The sequence below is a fragment of the Natator depressus genome, chromosome 25 (genome assembly GCF_965152275.1).
Source record: "Natator depressus isolate rNatDep1 chromosome 25, rNatDep2.hap1, whole genome shotgun sequence".
Taxonomy (NCBI): Eukaryota; Metazoa; Chordata; order Testudines; family Cheloniidae; genus Natator; species Natator depressus.
Window position 1 is genome coordinate 11102416 of NC_134258.1, and position 15805 is coordinate 11118220.

Below are 15805 nucleotides of genomic sequence, written 5' to 3' on the forward strand. Positions count from 1 at the left end.
AGCCCAGGCTCTGGATGGAGCTCCTTGGAGGTCAACATTAGAAACGAATGGGGGGGGACGCCAGCACACCATCTGCTTGGACGAGCCCTGGTCTAAGCCAGCGCTATCAATCTCAGCTCTAAAGTCAAGCAGAAATGTGACAGGGAAGAACAGACTCATATAGCTGGGTTATTTTGTGTAACCACTGAGGGCAAACATTCCCTTCTTTCACTTCCTCTTCTGCTTCTCAAGTCTTAAAATGACAGGTTTCAGAGCAACAGCCGTGTTAGCCTGCATTCGCAAAAAGAAAAGGAGTACTTGTGGCACCTTAGAGACTAACCAATTTATTTGAGCATAAGCTATCGTGAGCTACATCCGATGAAGTGAGCTGTAGCTCACGAAAGCTTATGCTCAAATAAATTAGTTAGTCTCTAAGGTGCCACAAGTACTCCTTTTCTTTTTGCAAGACTTAAAAGTGGTGCCACGGAGGCATTGTTTTATTAAAAGCTGCACACACAAAAAGAGGAAGGGAAGCTGAGTTTTGCCTGAACTTCTGGGTGTTCTGCTGCAAAGAGTGAAATTGCTGTCTCCATTCTGCCAATGTTAAACTCAGCAGGGCTCGCCTCTCCTCTGAGCCAGGAATACGTGACCAGCAGGGGGTGTCGAGCCTTGTTTATATCTTGCGCCACCACCTACTGTTCTCCACGCAGCAGCTAGGAAAGCACCGTGTGAGTCCTGTTCTGCCATGTGTGCAGGAGGCTCTGTGACACAGATCTTTTCTCCATCACATTCTTGAGCCATGTGATTGGGAAGGAGCATAGTCCAGTGGCTAGGGAACTAGCTGGGGAATCACAAGACTTGGGTTCTCGTTCTAGGTCTACTACTGACATCCTGTCACCTTGGGCGAGTCACTTCCCCTCTCTGTGCCTCAGTTTCCACATTTGTAAAATGGGGAGAATGACACTGACTGTGCTTTGAGATCTCTGTATGACAAAGCACCGTATAAAAGCTAATTTACTGTAAACATTCCCAATTTCCTTTACAGTCCAATATTATAGCACTTGTTTCCTTTTTCGATATGTGATTATACAGACCGGAAGTACTGACAATTACTCAGAACGGTGTATCACTACAAATCTCTAATCTTCTCTGTTTAGTAGGTGGGCAGCTAACAGGTGCAGCTTGTTTGTCTGTAAGCCTATCAGTTCATGTGGGATCACAGTGAATCCTGAGAGAGAAATGACTAGATCACAGCCTTCCAGTATGTGGATGACTGGCTCATTTGCAGATCAGAGGTGGAAATACTAGAAAGTGGCAACACAACAAAGGTTTTCTTTGGCACTATTAGTAGGACGGCCTACTATTCGTATTTAGGGAGTCAGTGCCCTAAAAATATTTTTTGAGACATTTGTAATTCAGCCACTTTAATTGGCAACTGGGTACAACTTGGCACACAAGCAGTATTGCCTCTTGTCATTTAGATGAGAGCATTTCAGTGACTTGTGTTTTGTTTCTTTAAACACACATGAACTAGAAGCAATTACACAGACTTTTTAAATGAAAATAAGGAAGGTAAATTTAATTCTGGGCCTCATAACCCCCTGTGAGTCCCTCTAAACCTGCATCCTCGTTGTTCCCCTCAAAAAGATGAACTTTCATCCGCCAATGAAACAGGAAAAAAAATCCCCTGTAATAAATTAAATTTCCTCCTGGAATTCCTCTAGCAATCCTGTTAGTGGATCACAAGGATACCCAAATCACCTGTTATCCAAGTATTCTGATTCTTGCAATAAGGACAGCTCTTCCCACATATTGTGTATAGCTCAGAGGCTACCTCTCTTGACTGCCTGGTGTCTGATATTTCCCCCCTCCCCTCAAAAGCTTTAGGAAACCAATATGGGGACAACTGATGTTACTTTCCAATGCAGGTAACCATTTGTAAACATTCTATCTTGTATGCACAGAAATCCCCTTGATGTCAATGGACTAAGGGTAGAATATCATGCCCTAAAGAGTAGTGTGGTGGAAAGTCTGGAGGTAAGAGATGGTTTGAACAGCATAATGGTTTCTTAGGTATGAGATACAGTACCTGACTTGATTTACTCTGGATAGAGTAATTGAGAACATCTGTGCAACAATCTACATGGGAATGATGTTATTTTGGTCCCTCTGTGTATTCAGAATTGGATGTATTTACATAGACAAATGCATTCCTTTTGCTTAACTTCTTACTCCCTTTAGCCTGCAGAGCCAAAACAGCTAGAAGAGTGACTTGGAATTCATTATCAGAGGGGTAGCCGTGTTAGTCTGTATCCACAAAAACAAAGAGGAGTCTGGTGGCACCTTAAAGACTAACAGATTTATTTGGGTATAAGCTTTTGTGGGTAAAAAACCCACTTCAGATGACTCCATGCATCTGAAGGAGTGGGTTTTTTACCCACGAAAGCTTATGCCCAAATAAATCAGCTAGTCTTTAAGGTGCCACCAGACTTCCTTGCTTACTCAGTACCAATCAGTAAATTCACTGACAGCACTGAGACTGCAGAGGTGCTAAGTGGCTTAACTGGATATGCTTATTTTCTCTTCTACAACAAGTAGCAATTAAACTCACGCTATCTACTTCAGCAAATCCATACAGAATACTACTATGGCATGGGGGAAGGGATAGCTCAGTGGTTTGAGCATTGGCCTGCTAAACCCAGGGTTATGACTTCAATCCTTGAGGGGGGTCATTTAGGGATCTAGGGCAAAAATTGGGGCTTGGTCCTGCTTCAAGCAGGGGGTTGGATTAGATGACCTCCTGAGGTCCCTTCCAACCCTAACTTTCTATGTGAAGTGCACTCAACTTGATCTTTAGTTTAAGAGCATCATGAGGTAGGAATAGATGTGATCTGTGACAATCTATATACAACGGCTAGCATATGGAATTAGAAGAAATAAGGTTTGTTAAATGAACCAGTGCCTGTTTCACAACCCTAGCTCCTTTTTGCTACTTCTAGGGCTCTCTTTAGGCTGTTTCCTGCACAAATTTTCTTGCAGATAAAGTATACATTATGAAATTCCCATAGAGGTTCCTATACCGCCCCCATCACTGCTGTATCTGAGTGCCGTCCAGCCATGCATTAAGTGACATGACGGACATCTGCCATATATGGTTTGTTCTTTCTCTCATCCCGTCCCCAAGGGGAGGTTTGTGTGTGCGGTGTTTTGAGGTTTTGTATATGAACTTCCTGCTCTGTGTTTATACCGGAGAAGGAAAGGTCAAAGTGCATCTTGCTCTTGGAGCAGAAGTTTGTGATTGTCCTCCAAAAAAAATGAATGATCTTCACTTTCTAGAGCCTTACTCTAAGTTACCTGTACAGGCTGGCAGTGTTTTGACTTGTAACAGCCTACACTGTTAAGTACTGATTTGGCTGAGAAAGGGTTAAGTGTGTTCTCATGACTCATTGCCCCACCTAGATATAATGGAGGTAGGAGTGGCTCCACTCTCTAGGGCGTGGCTATGGAGCCTGGGGAAAAGTTTTGAGATGCTCTTTATCTTGTTGTTGGCTTTACTTTATTAATAAAGCCAAATTCCCCTGAAAAATGGGGGAGTTTGGCTTTCACATTGTGATTGCAGAGGAGTTTGGCAAAGGTCCCTGGTTATGCTGTCACTTCTACAGAATCTATATATAAACACTTATGTCAATGATACTAAAAATGCTCCACACTCTTTTTTTCAAAACTAAAGGGGTGGAGATTCTGCCACAATGACTCTCCCATCAATACTGCAGGCTAAGCTCTATAGCGTAGGAAAGTCAGGAAATATGGGATATACCCCCAAACTCTGCCACTGGTTAGTTATGTACCTTTGCGCAAGTTAGTTTAGTCCTCTCTTTCAACCCCTGTAGAAAGGGAAGAAAAATTCTTACTCCGCTTTGTAAACAACTTTGAGATCTATGGATTAAAAACTGCTATGTACAGGACTGGGTCCTACAATGGGATTCACCCACACAGATCCTCATGCCTGTGTGGAATCCCACTGCAGTCAGATGAACTTCATGTGGCTAGATTCGTTAGCAGCATCAGCTCCAGCGTACAAATAATTGTTAGTCACTTGAAGAAAAGTCAATATCTGATTATACTATTATATATTGATAATAGTATAATCATAGTATATCATAGCGATTTGAACAATAGAAATGAAATGATACCAGTTCTGGGTTACTGGTTTCACCTTCTTGGAACAGACTGACAGTAATGAAGTAAAATTTTGTTTATTATGAAATGTCAACAATTACGACTGGACATTAAGAAAATACATTTGTTAAACAACTGTTGAACTGAATTACAGAATTTGACTACTGACTCTAATCGTCTACAGACTATGGTTATCGCACAGAGGAAAATAGCTGCTATAAAACTTTTCAATGCTATTAACTGCATTTGGGGAGTTGGTAACTTACTAAAACACATTCAGAATGTCTCAAATGTAAGAATTTCTTCCTCATTTAGAAAAATAAGAATTGATCTAAACACTTATGTATAAAACATTCTGATTAGCTATGGATTAGTAGCTGGCAACTACTGGTGATCTTTCATCATTCTTCTTTATTCCCAAAGCCAGCTCCACCTGTTTCTCTCTTTACAATGAAAAGATACAGATAAATTACACATTAGACCACAAGCTTGGTTTACAACCAGATCGATTTCTCCCCTCCCCACCCCCACTGAACGTACCTGTAATTCTCAGCCAGGGTATTCAAACACAGGTCCTTTCAACATTAACATTACTGAGCTAATTCAATAGAACATCAACAATGTTTTAAATCCAGGATTTAGATTTAATTCAGTAAATAGAATGTAAGAATGAATTCTATCCTTGGTCTTTTTATTGTCTTCCATGTTGAAAATGAAGGTGGTAGTCAATTTAACAACAAAACTTTAAGTACTTCAGGCAATCTGCTGAGAAAGAGGGGTTCCCTCGCTACCTATACTAACTGCTGTCATTTTAAACAACTCCAAAACTGATTTAAATCATACTTATACCAAAATAGGCACAGCAGAAATGAAACTGGTAACTTTTATTTCATGGACCTTTTTTCAGATCCTTTAACTTGCTGGACAATGACTTTCATCATTTTCTCCATTTTGGTTTTTGTCAGTGATTTTCTACAGTACCATATTTGGTCCCATATGCAGCACAAAGGTTTAGGAGATAAGTAAAATGGATCGCGGTCATGATGCATATCCAATGGCCTTCTCTTAGCATACTCCTTATAGTCCCTGACTGGACAGTTGCCTGGATTATCAGGTTTGGCATAAATACATAGAACTGACTCTTCTGTGCTTGCCTGTGTGTTCAGATCATCTTTCCACTCCAAGTACTCTAATCCCTCCTCATTCTCTTTTAACACAATCTGCCCCCACCACAGATTTGGAGTCTGACTGTGTGTGTTTGTCCCAAAGCCTCGGATGATGTTTACAAGCATTAGGTGCAGAAATCCTTCGGGATGCATTCGACTCAGTATGCCCTTTTTACGAAGATCCTCTACATCTTTATCTGTCAGGTTTTCCAAAATATTCCAATCTCTCTCCCTCTCCTTCCGTGCTAGATGCTGGCATTTTATTTTTAAAGCTTCCTGAGATGCTGTGAACTCAGACCCTTTAATCACACTATACTCGTACTTGTGTTCCTTGAGGTATCTGTCTATACTGCTCTGAAAGAAGAATAAAGAGTTGGCGGAAAACTCTGTGCCATTCTGCTTCCTCACTCTAGTATAGAAGGAGGCTAGGTAATTATCAAGGTCTGCAGGTGGCAGTGTGAAGATCTCACGAGTTTCAGAAGGATAATGTGAAGCCAACCAGTCTCTGAACATTTTTATATCACCAATATTACGAATTCTCTTACTCTCCGACTTCTTCAATGTCTCTAAAAGATAAGAGACAACTCTGTGGATAGAAAGAACTACAGAGGCTATCAAAGGCATGTAAGGTGATGCAGAACCATGTTCACCTTCCTTTTTAAAGCATTCAAACATTCTGGGACTACTATAATCCTGCTCCCTTTGTTTTTTGTTTTGCTTTTGTGATCGCATTCTCCCACCCATCCCACTGTTTTTCCACCTGTTGCATCCTGTCTGATGCCTACGCTATAAGTTCTCTGGTGCAGGGAACTGTCATCTTTGTTATTTTTCTGTGCAGTGCCTAGCACAGTGGGGTCCTGATCTTAACTGGCATTCTTAGGTGATAACATATCAAATATTTAAAAGCTCATAATTCAAAGCCCTGGCTGGGATGATTTGATTGGGGATTGGTCCTGCTTTGAGCAGGCGGTTGGACTAGATGACCTCCTGAGGTCCCTTCCAACCCTAATATTCTATGATTCTATGATTCAAGGGGAGCAGGCTTAGGCGTTAATGAAATTTTATACTACTCACTGAAATTATGAAATTCATCCCTATACAGAGAGACATCTTAAGTTATATGCCACACTTAAGACCTCAAAATAGGGCTTAAGGTGGGACTTTAACTTGTGTGTTGGGAAGGGGGTGAATTTCACCCTGTATGATCTAAAAATTTAGATCTAAGGCCACAATCTGCAGCTCTTCCCTATGGAACTAGTCACGTCACTAAGGATTGCATGATTGGACCTGAAATGTGGACTCTGAAACTTGAGCAATCCAAAAAGGGATCGTGCATATAAAAATTCCTCAGATTGCAACTATGGTCATGCGTATATTTTATAGTTAAATAAGGCACAGTGGTGAGTCAAATTTTGTTCTGTTATGCTCAGGCAGTCCCAGGGAAATCAACAGGAGCTGGCCTGTGTGCAGATCTCAGGATGTGGCCCAATATTAAGCTGCATTTATTTTACATGTTTGATGTGCCGCACAAGCCATTAAACAGAATATACTTCAAAGTGGTCTCCAGCACTGACGCTTCTTTATTAAAAAGGAGCACTCTAGTCATGGAACACAAATGTCAGCTGAAAGTTTGTTCTAGGGGCTGAGAATCAGGAAAAGCCCACTCTGTTTAAAATGGAACAAGTAAAAATATCTCTTAAAAAGGAGTGCCAGGATTCCAGCGGGGTTTATTTCTCAGATTGTTATAGAGTTGTCACATCTATACAGTTCCATGCAGCCTAGGAAGAGAATCACTTATGGTGAAATTCACCCCTATGCAGAGGGCCATCCCAAGGTCCCATTGCCTAACCCAGGGGTTCTCGAACAGGGGGTCGTGAGGTTATTACATGGGGGGGTTACGAGCTGTCACCCTCAACCCCAAACCCCGCTTTGCTTCCAGCATTTATAATGGTGTTATAAATTAAAAACACTTTTTTTATATATTTAAGGGGGGGGTCACACTCAGTCTTGCTATGTGAAAGGGGTCACCAGTACAAAAGTTTGAGAACCACTGGCCTAACCCCTCAAGGTGGGATGTAAATGGCTTGAAGAGTAGGGAGAGAGAATGCCTGCCATCAGTTACACAGGCATACATCCTAGGGGCCTTATTGGAATTCCGCTGCTGCTGGATCCTTAGGTAGCACTTGGCAAGGAGGTCTTTTCTTTCAGATGTGGACCTCACCACAGTCATCCTCACCTTTGCTACCTTCAAGCTGGATTACTGTAATGTGCTCTGAGGATGACCCCTTGTTTAAGACCATTTGGGAACAGCAGCTAGTGCAGAATGTATATGCCCACCTACTGAGTGGGATTTCTCATAAGTAGCACACTACACCTCAGCCCCATTGACTACACTGGCCACAGTGGTTTCCAGGTGAAGTTTAAGGTGGGTTTTCAAACCTGGGCAGCCCTTAAATGGTTTGTGCTCCCACCCACCTTTCTCTCTCCTCCTATGACTTCACTTCCCACAGGCTATGTTTGATTGCCTTCAGGGTATGCTGCAAAGGTCCATGTGCTCTCCTGTGGGTTTTTTCCAGGTGTGAAGATGTGGGTGCTGAGCGGGGTTCTGGAGCTGATGGCTGTGAATGTCTCTTGTTGGCACTGAGTCATTTGGTACATGATTTTGGGTTTAATTACTATTGTTTCTGCACAGAGAGTATGGATCTACAAACCTAAATGTGGCTGCTCCTTTTTTATGAAAATATTGCGTGGTCTACTTAAAAAAAGAAATGGTTTGTAAATCAAAAAAACACTGAGACTGCAAGCGAAGGCTGAGATTAAGATAAAATGGCTTATGACTCATTGTTCAGCAAAAACAATTCTTGCATAAATGTCCCCAGGTGAATTCACAGTGGCTCTTGATGAGATACACTATCAAGTCAATTTCAAAAGTACTCTAACAATGTATTCACCAAGTGTAGTCATGCTGCAGATTTTTAGTTGTGTAAAGGCTTGTCTGAACAAACACCCGACCTTAATCCAAATTCACTCTCAGGAGTAGACAAGCCTTAAAACACTATTCCAGTACTCTGTTCAGTCAAGGAAGAATTGTATCCAATCTTCTGCATCACAGAATCTAACAGCAGGTTTTTTCTGTCTTTGATGTACTAGCTAATTTAGCAGTATGGACATCTACCCTCTACTGATGAACTGAGAATCATTCAGTCATGTCATAAGCCCTAACAATGGCAGAGCTAAAGACTATATTTCTTTTAGCTCAGGTGGCTGGGGATCTGTAACTCAAGAACTATCCATGTTCTATCATGGCTTGCTGTCACTGTGATATCTCAACAGTCACAATGTGCAGTTTACTGGCAACCATGAAATCCTAAGGGGCCCTGGATCTGCCACAAAATATAGATATACATTTAGTAAGCACCACCCTGAATTTTCACATGTCTCTGGAGAGCCATCAGTCAGATAGAAGGAGTCATCGCACCAAACAATTGTGGAAAATTAATCAAACCTACAATCCCAAATTTTGGGACTGTTTGCCTGAACTTTCAAAAGATGGCTCTATATTTGCACCTGCATTTTTGCATGCATAAAAATCTTTTGCATACAGATCAGGTAGACATCCAGCTGCCTGATATTTATATGAAGCACCGCTTGCAAGCAAAGGAAAATCAGATGCAAATGTATTTGCTCTACTGAATCCTCTTTAAAAACTTGGCCCTTTGCTGCTTACTTGATGGTTTTAATCACTAAATTAAATCAGTATGTAGGTAACTGGCACTAAAAATCCATTAGCCACACCTATGCTAAAATCATAATTGTGCTCCAGCTCACTTCTAAAATGAAGCAGATCCAGTCACTAATGGTTCCCAATATTTGGCAAGAAGGATAGTTTAACCTTTAGTACATACAAGAAGAAAATGGATGATGTACAGTGCACAAGGCAGGAACTGTTTTAAAAGCTACTATAATCACATGCCACATTTTAGTTATTCATCAAAGAGCATATTCTAATGAGGAATCTTATGACATTCTCATGTAAAAATGTGCTCTGTGCTGACACATGGCATGAATGGCAAGAAGTGAATTTATTTTACAAATAAAAAAGTCTGCCTATTTTTAGTTACCAAAAATTTTTAAGATCCCAAATCATAACAGGATACACAAGACATAAACTTTTTAACAAATTGCTTTAATATCTTTAGTGCTTTTAAGAAAAGGGGTGAAATTCTGGGCTCATTGAAGTCAATGGGAATTTTGCTACTTACTTCAATGGAACCAGAATTCCCCTGCAGTTACTGCACTAAATTGTTTTAAAGATCAGTTCCTCTTTCTCTTTCCTGGGGAGACCTGAGTTCATAACCCTGGTTACAGTTTATTGCAGGGACCACATATTAAGAGGTACAGTGTGTGGTGCTATTGTGGTAAAATCAAAGTCTAAAATGTTCCAATTTAGGTAGTTGGCTTTAGCCACCCAAATGTATATTATAGGGCACCTAAATAAGTGACTTGATCTTTGGAAGCGCTGATTGCTTAAGGCTCCTATTATGTCAGTGGGAGATTACGGTGTTCAGGATCTCTGGCAATCTGGTGCTTTTATTTAGGTGCTCAGATATGGATTTAGGTGGCTAAATGGAGCCACCCAAATTGTAATATTCTGGCTAAAAGAGACACATACTAAAAAAAAAAAACCACCCAGGAATAAAACTCCAGAAATCCTTACTTTTGTTTGAAGACACAGGCAGATTGTCCTCAGAGTTTTCATTCTCCAGAGTAGGCAGGGCTAAAGAAATTGCAGCATTCGGTGGTCCTGGCTGTTTGCTCTCCTCAGTAGGTATTTCAGCACGGTTCCCAGCTAGTCCCATTCCTGATGTGGCACACACAGATGGGCACAGCTGGAGCTGCTGATGGACAGCTCCAGCGAATGCAGTGTCATAGAAAGCCAGGAATGAGGATGGCTCCAACTGGGCCTTTGTTTCCCTGTTGGAGGCAGGAAAGGGCTTTAACTGTTCTTTGGATGCTGTTGATTCACAGGAATTCCCTGCTTTAGAGGTTTTGCTTTTGGACTTTGTAGGATGAAGAGCTGTTAACTTCAAGCAGTTGCTTTCCAGGCTCCTATGATGGCTGTCTTCTAAAGTCTCCTGTAAACAGGGAATTACTGCAGCCTTTTCTTTAAAGACAGAAACTGATGTCTGGTTGGCTGCTCGTTTGCTAATGACCTTAATATCTCCGTGCATTTGCAGTTCTTCCTCAGCAGATCCTTCTTTATTCTGGAATACTCTTTCAGAATCACAATTACTTCTGCATATTTGGTCTCCTGTATCTGTTTCAAATTCTTCTTCATCAGAGACGTCTTGCAGGTCCTCCCTGCTTTCTGGCTCTTCATTACCATGGTCAGTTTTGACATGATAGTCAGTTGATGGAAGACTCAGCTCTGCAGCAAAGCATGACCTCATGGAGTAGCTGTCTTTCTGAGGAACTACTCCACTCTGCTTTTCTTTTGTCATTGTTATATCAGACATTACACAAAATGTGTCCTCTTTCTTTTGCATTATTTCGGGGGATCTGCTACATGATCCCATGTTAACTGAGTCAGCTTTCTTTTTTTCAAAAGGTGAGGCTACCCTGTATCTCTTTTCACTTAAATTATGTTCCACTGACCAGGAGTCATAGCTTCTGGACCTCTTTTTCCGTTCTGCAGCTTCCTCCCTTTCCTCCTGGCTTCTGAAGTATAATGCCCCACAGGGCCAGTGATATGCATGTCCAGATTCACATATCCACAAAACAGAATTGTCCCTGGTGGGATGTCCCATATTCTGTATAATTTCCAAGCTTGGGATTTGACTGCATATAGTTCCATGAGTATGTGCCCAAGTCACTAAATTAGACAGATCCATGGCAACTGAGCTGACATTGTTGTACATGTCGTCATCACAAATGTTCTCGTTCTGCAAAAGGGTTAGAATTATCTTAAGACACGTAAGAAAAACAGGATGATTTTAGCAACAGTTAGTGGGAGCTGTTCTCAATCCCATCTATTTAAATTTTTAAATATTAGAATAATTAGCTTGATAAAACTTGTGAAACTTTTCAAATGATTTGTTTAAACAGTTTCTTTGCTCAGCTATAAGAGATGGAAGGGAATTTGTGGATGTATTTATTAACTTATTTGATGAATTTCACAATAGACACAACATACAGCTTGCACGTGTATCCTATGATCTGACCTTCAGCTGTAAGCTTGCTATCTTATGAATGGAAGACTCTGTTTCCGAACATGCATGTATTGGGTGAAACCATTCAGGATAGCATTCAGCCAATTTGCCATTCTGAAAATAATTATACCCATTCAAAACTAAAAAATAACTTAATTTATAAATCATCCCCCATGCACCAAGGTGTTCAGTGGCCCTGTACCATAACTTCATAATTGTTTTATATAATATGTATCTAATAAACAAAAATCCTTTGCCCATTTTCTTACGTAAAAATTCCCTGCTGTTTATCCTTGTGAGTAGTTTTGAGTTCATTTTGCATTCACATAAATATATATTTAAGCAAACACAGTTGAATGTCCAGTTATCTATGATGTAATTTAAAGTGTACTCACCATGCTGCTGTTTTTATTTGGAATATGCTTTCAATGGGGGTTCAAAGGATAACTGTCTCCTTTTATTTAAGTACTCCTTTCTTTCACAGAACCTAAAATAAGTATCATATAGATTTTTACTTTTTTATTTTTGGAGGCAAGTTCCATTCCACTAAACTTTTCAATATTCACTGAGCACAAACTAAATGGTCCCAGGCTGCAAATACTTCACTTATGTGAGCAGTACCATTGAGCTTAATGGGACTACACACAGGAGGAGTTTTTCATGCCAGTTTAAAGGGAAACAAAATATTAATTATGAAAACAGAATTTTTAAAATTTAAATGTTCCTCTGTACTACTGGAAACCTGAACATAATAGCACTGTGATGGGTCTTGTTTAATTCTTCAAGCTGAGGAAAAAGCAGAAAAAGAAATATAAACAGTGAAAAGCAAATTTATTAGAAGTTAAATAATTAACATTTAAAGTTGCTAGCTACACAAGTGAGCAATTTTCTGTGTAATTCCTATTTATCTCAATAGACTTAGGTACAAATTTTAAAAGATTCTTCTGTCTATACATAGGCTCTTTTGAAAATCCTAGCCTTAATTAATTAACACCTGTGTGGTGGGATGGAGAAGAGAATCAGTCAAAGTTACTGTTAGTCTGTATGTGGTTGTAGAGTCAAGAGCAGTGGTTCTCAAACTCTCTGGGTCAGGACCCCAAAGTGGGTCGCGACCCCGTTATAAAGGGGTCGCCAGGGCAGGTGTTAGACTTGCCTGGGCCTGGGGCTAAAGCCAAAGTCCTGGCCTCACTGCTCAGAGCCAAAGCTGAAACCCAAGCCCTACCACTGAGGGCGGAAGCCCAAGGGTTTCAGCCCTGGGCAGCGGGGCTCAGGCTATAGGCCCCCCACTTGGGGCTGAAGTCATTGGGCTTCGGCCCCTCCCTCCTGCCCAGGGCTGTGAGGCTCGGGCGAGCTCAGGCATCACTCCCTCCTCCTGGAGTCATATAGTAATTTTTGTTGTCAGAAGGGGGTTGCGGTGCAATGAAGTTCGAGAACCCCTGGTCACGAGGGTTTATTCAGGAAGAGCCTGTCTTCATGTACTCTGTCTTGCCTACAATGGCCCTCCCAGACCTGAAGAAGAGCTCTGTGTACACTTGTCTCTCTCACCAACAGAAGTTGGTTCAATAAACAATATTACCTTACCCACCTTGTCTCTACAATGGCTTCAGACAGCCACCCATCTACCAACGCCTGGGGGGGAAACAAGCCATTTGCTTTGATGTTCTACCTCTGGTTCCTTGCTGAACTCACTGGCCTGATTTTGGGCAGCAGGGCAAACAGAGCTGGAAAACTGACACCAAGGAGTGTTGGCTGGATAAAGGTTTTGGGGGCTGTCCAGGGAAACACACCAGCACAGACACACACCCGCTGGGGGGCTGAAGAGGGTAAGCTGTCCTACGTTCACCTTGGAGGATGGAGATGGTAAGTCAGGTGTGTGTATAGACTATTTTACAAAGCCTCTTTCTCTGACGCTTGGTTCCTCCTGTGAAGATTAAACAATACACTTTGGGGTAAGAATGCGGCGGGGTCACTGTATTCCCCAGTGCTCACAGACTCCTGAAGGGGTACCGAACCCAGTCGGACTTGCTGGGTAAGCATGGTTGAGGTGCAGAGTATAGTAGCCCAGGGCCTGCTCTGAGAGTGGCAGAATTGCATGATTCCACCGCGCGCAAGCGAAAGGCGTGAGGCCCGACAGCTGTGGGTGTGCCCTCAGAGAGGGTTCAGAGGTGCAGCTAGCCCTGTAGTTGTGACATCCTGTACCCACAAAAAGCAGGTAGTGGGAGGGGGCTGGGAGAGCCAGGGCCTCTGTGGGGTGGGGTTGGCAGAGACAGACAGAGGAGCTGGGGACAGAGGGACAACTGGAGGGAGTCTGGGGCATCTGGGGGAGGCGAGAGGGTTACTGGGAGAGTGACCCTGGATGCGGGGGCAGATCCTGCTCCCCCTTGTCACCCTGCTCCCTCCCCGCTGCCTGGCCCCGGCCTCCTCCCCTCTGCCCCTCACCTCCCTCACAGGGGCACACGCTGCCCTGCCAGCCTCCTGCACCTCCACGCTGGCTTGGCTGGCCCCAGCCCGGGGAAGCAGGGGCGAGGAGGCCAGCTCAGATGCTTGCGATTCCTCTGTCACAGCAGCCCCTGGCTGGCAGGAGGAGGAACTGCGGGGGAGCACGCCGAGCCTGGCACCAAGCTCTGGGGAGGAGCCACTGGAGCCGCCACATGGGATGGATGTCATGCTGTCGGCCTGAGATTTGGCGCGTTCCTGAGAGTGGGAACAGGTCCAGCACGAGTGACAGCAGTGCAGGCTTCCCCACAATACCCTGCAAATGTGCCTCAAGCATGACCTGAAGGGAGCCCATGGAAGATGAGGGGGTAGCTCCATCTTATTCAGTCGTTGGCCTGTCCCTTGGGACTGCCCAGCAAGGGGCTTTAGTGCTGGTGAGGATGAGCATTCTGTGATATATGGGCACCTGCCCGCTGGGAACTGGACTGAGATCTACCAAACTCCTAACCAATTTTTTTTTTTTTAAATTGCTGCCCAAATCCTATGGGGCCAAGCACCTCAAAAGAGTGAGTAATAGAGACACACTTTACCAATGTACAACTTCCAGATAACTCGGTTTTGATGCTCTCGCAGTCTAAGGCTCTGAACTAGCAAGGCACTGAAGTGCACATTAAAGTTAAGCATGTGCTTAAGTCCCAGTGACTCAAAAATTAAGCATGTGCTTTGCTGAATTCAGGGCCTAAATGAGGGAGAGATCAAAAACAGTGAGAGAAATTTTAAATATACTGTGCCGAAAGCGCATCATCACAAGGGGGAAGCTGGCTTTAAAAATGGCCTAAAACAATTAATCAAAAATAATGAGATCTTGTTCCAGATGATGGGGACTAGGGTTAATAACCAAATGACAGATACCTGAGAGGAACACTGAATGAATTTGCAGCAGCTCAGCAAGGTAACAACAGTTCTAACAGGAAGGGAAACAAAAGTGCCACTGGTGCCTGTCTGCACCTCCCCAGCACTGGGTCACGTAACAGGGTGTCCCATTTAAAGAGACAGTGCCGGATCAAATTCTCTCTCTTGCCAAATTTATTTTACCACCTAACAGGGAATAGGTAATAATCAGGAGAACTCTTCCTGCTTAGGCGTGAAAAGTCCCGTATGTTAGCAATGCTATATCATTGCCCCACTGGGTCCCTTGTAAAGCTCTTTTGCACAAATGTATCTCACTAGTGTGTCTCTCCAGCTTTTCCTGTTTATGGCTTTCCAATGATGATCGGGATAGCTTTAGCCTGGAATGCTGTTTCTAACTATGCTGGGCATTTGAACCACATGTAAGGCTAAGATTTTCAAAGGCGCTTGAGGGAGTTTAGGTGCCCATCCCCACGAAAATTCATTGGCTCCTTTGAAAAGTACTGCCTAAAAACATTTTAGCTGAAACCATGTTTAAACTGAGTCTTATACCACTTCAGCCAATGTACTTTGAACCCAGGGCCTGTCTTAATTTATGGCAGGCATTACACTGAGCCAACCATGATCCTTGTCCCATTCTTGCCTATGGGTCTGTTCCTGCTCCCATGGATGTCAGTGGGAGTTATGACACTGACTTTAGTGAATAGTTTCCCCCCTAAAGGGCTGCACTATCTGGACAGAGCAAAAGGAACTTCCACGTCAATACTTTGGCATTTACAATTGCTGTGGAGCAAGGGTAATAGAAACAGAAGCTTTGCCTGGTCATAAAGCATGGAATTATAACTTGGCAGCTGAACTTCTTGATTGCTATCATGTCCTTCTTGAAATTGGCCCTTTTGATCTCCCTCTATCTGTAAGCATGTCTTC

The 15805-nt window shown here is 42.7% G+C and overlaps 1 protein-coding gene across 1 annotated transcript; it reads right to left on the reverse strand.

The window, feature by feature from the left end:
- Positions 1 to 4864: 4864 nt before the first annotated feature.
- On the reverse strand, positions 4865 to 14200 carry LOC141977981 (uncharacterized protein KIAA1958-like). Its single transcript, XM_074939816.1, has 3 exons — positions 13973 to 14200; positions 10042 to 11266; positions 4865 to 5890 (listed from the first exon to the last, which is right to left on the reverse strand). Exons 1-3 carry the CDS (start codon positions 14198 to 14200, stop codon positions 5043 to 5045), a joined length of 2301 nt encoding a protein of 766 aa, XP_074795917.1. The 3' UTR covers positions 4865 to 5042.
- Positions 14201 to 15805: the final 1605 nt, after the last annotated feature.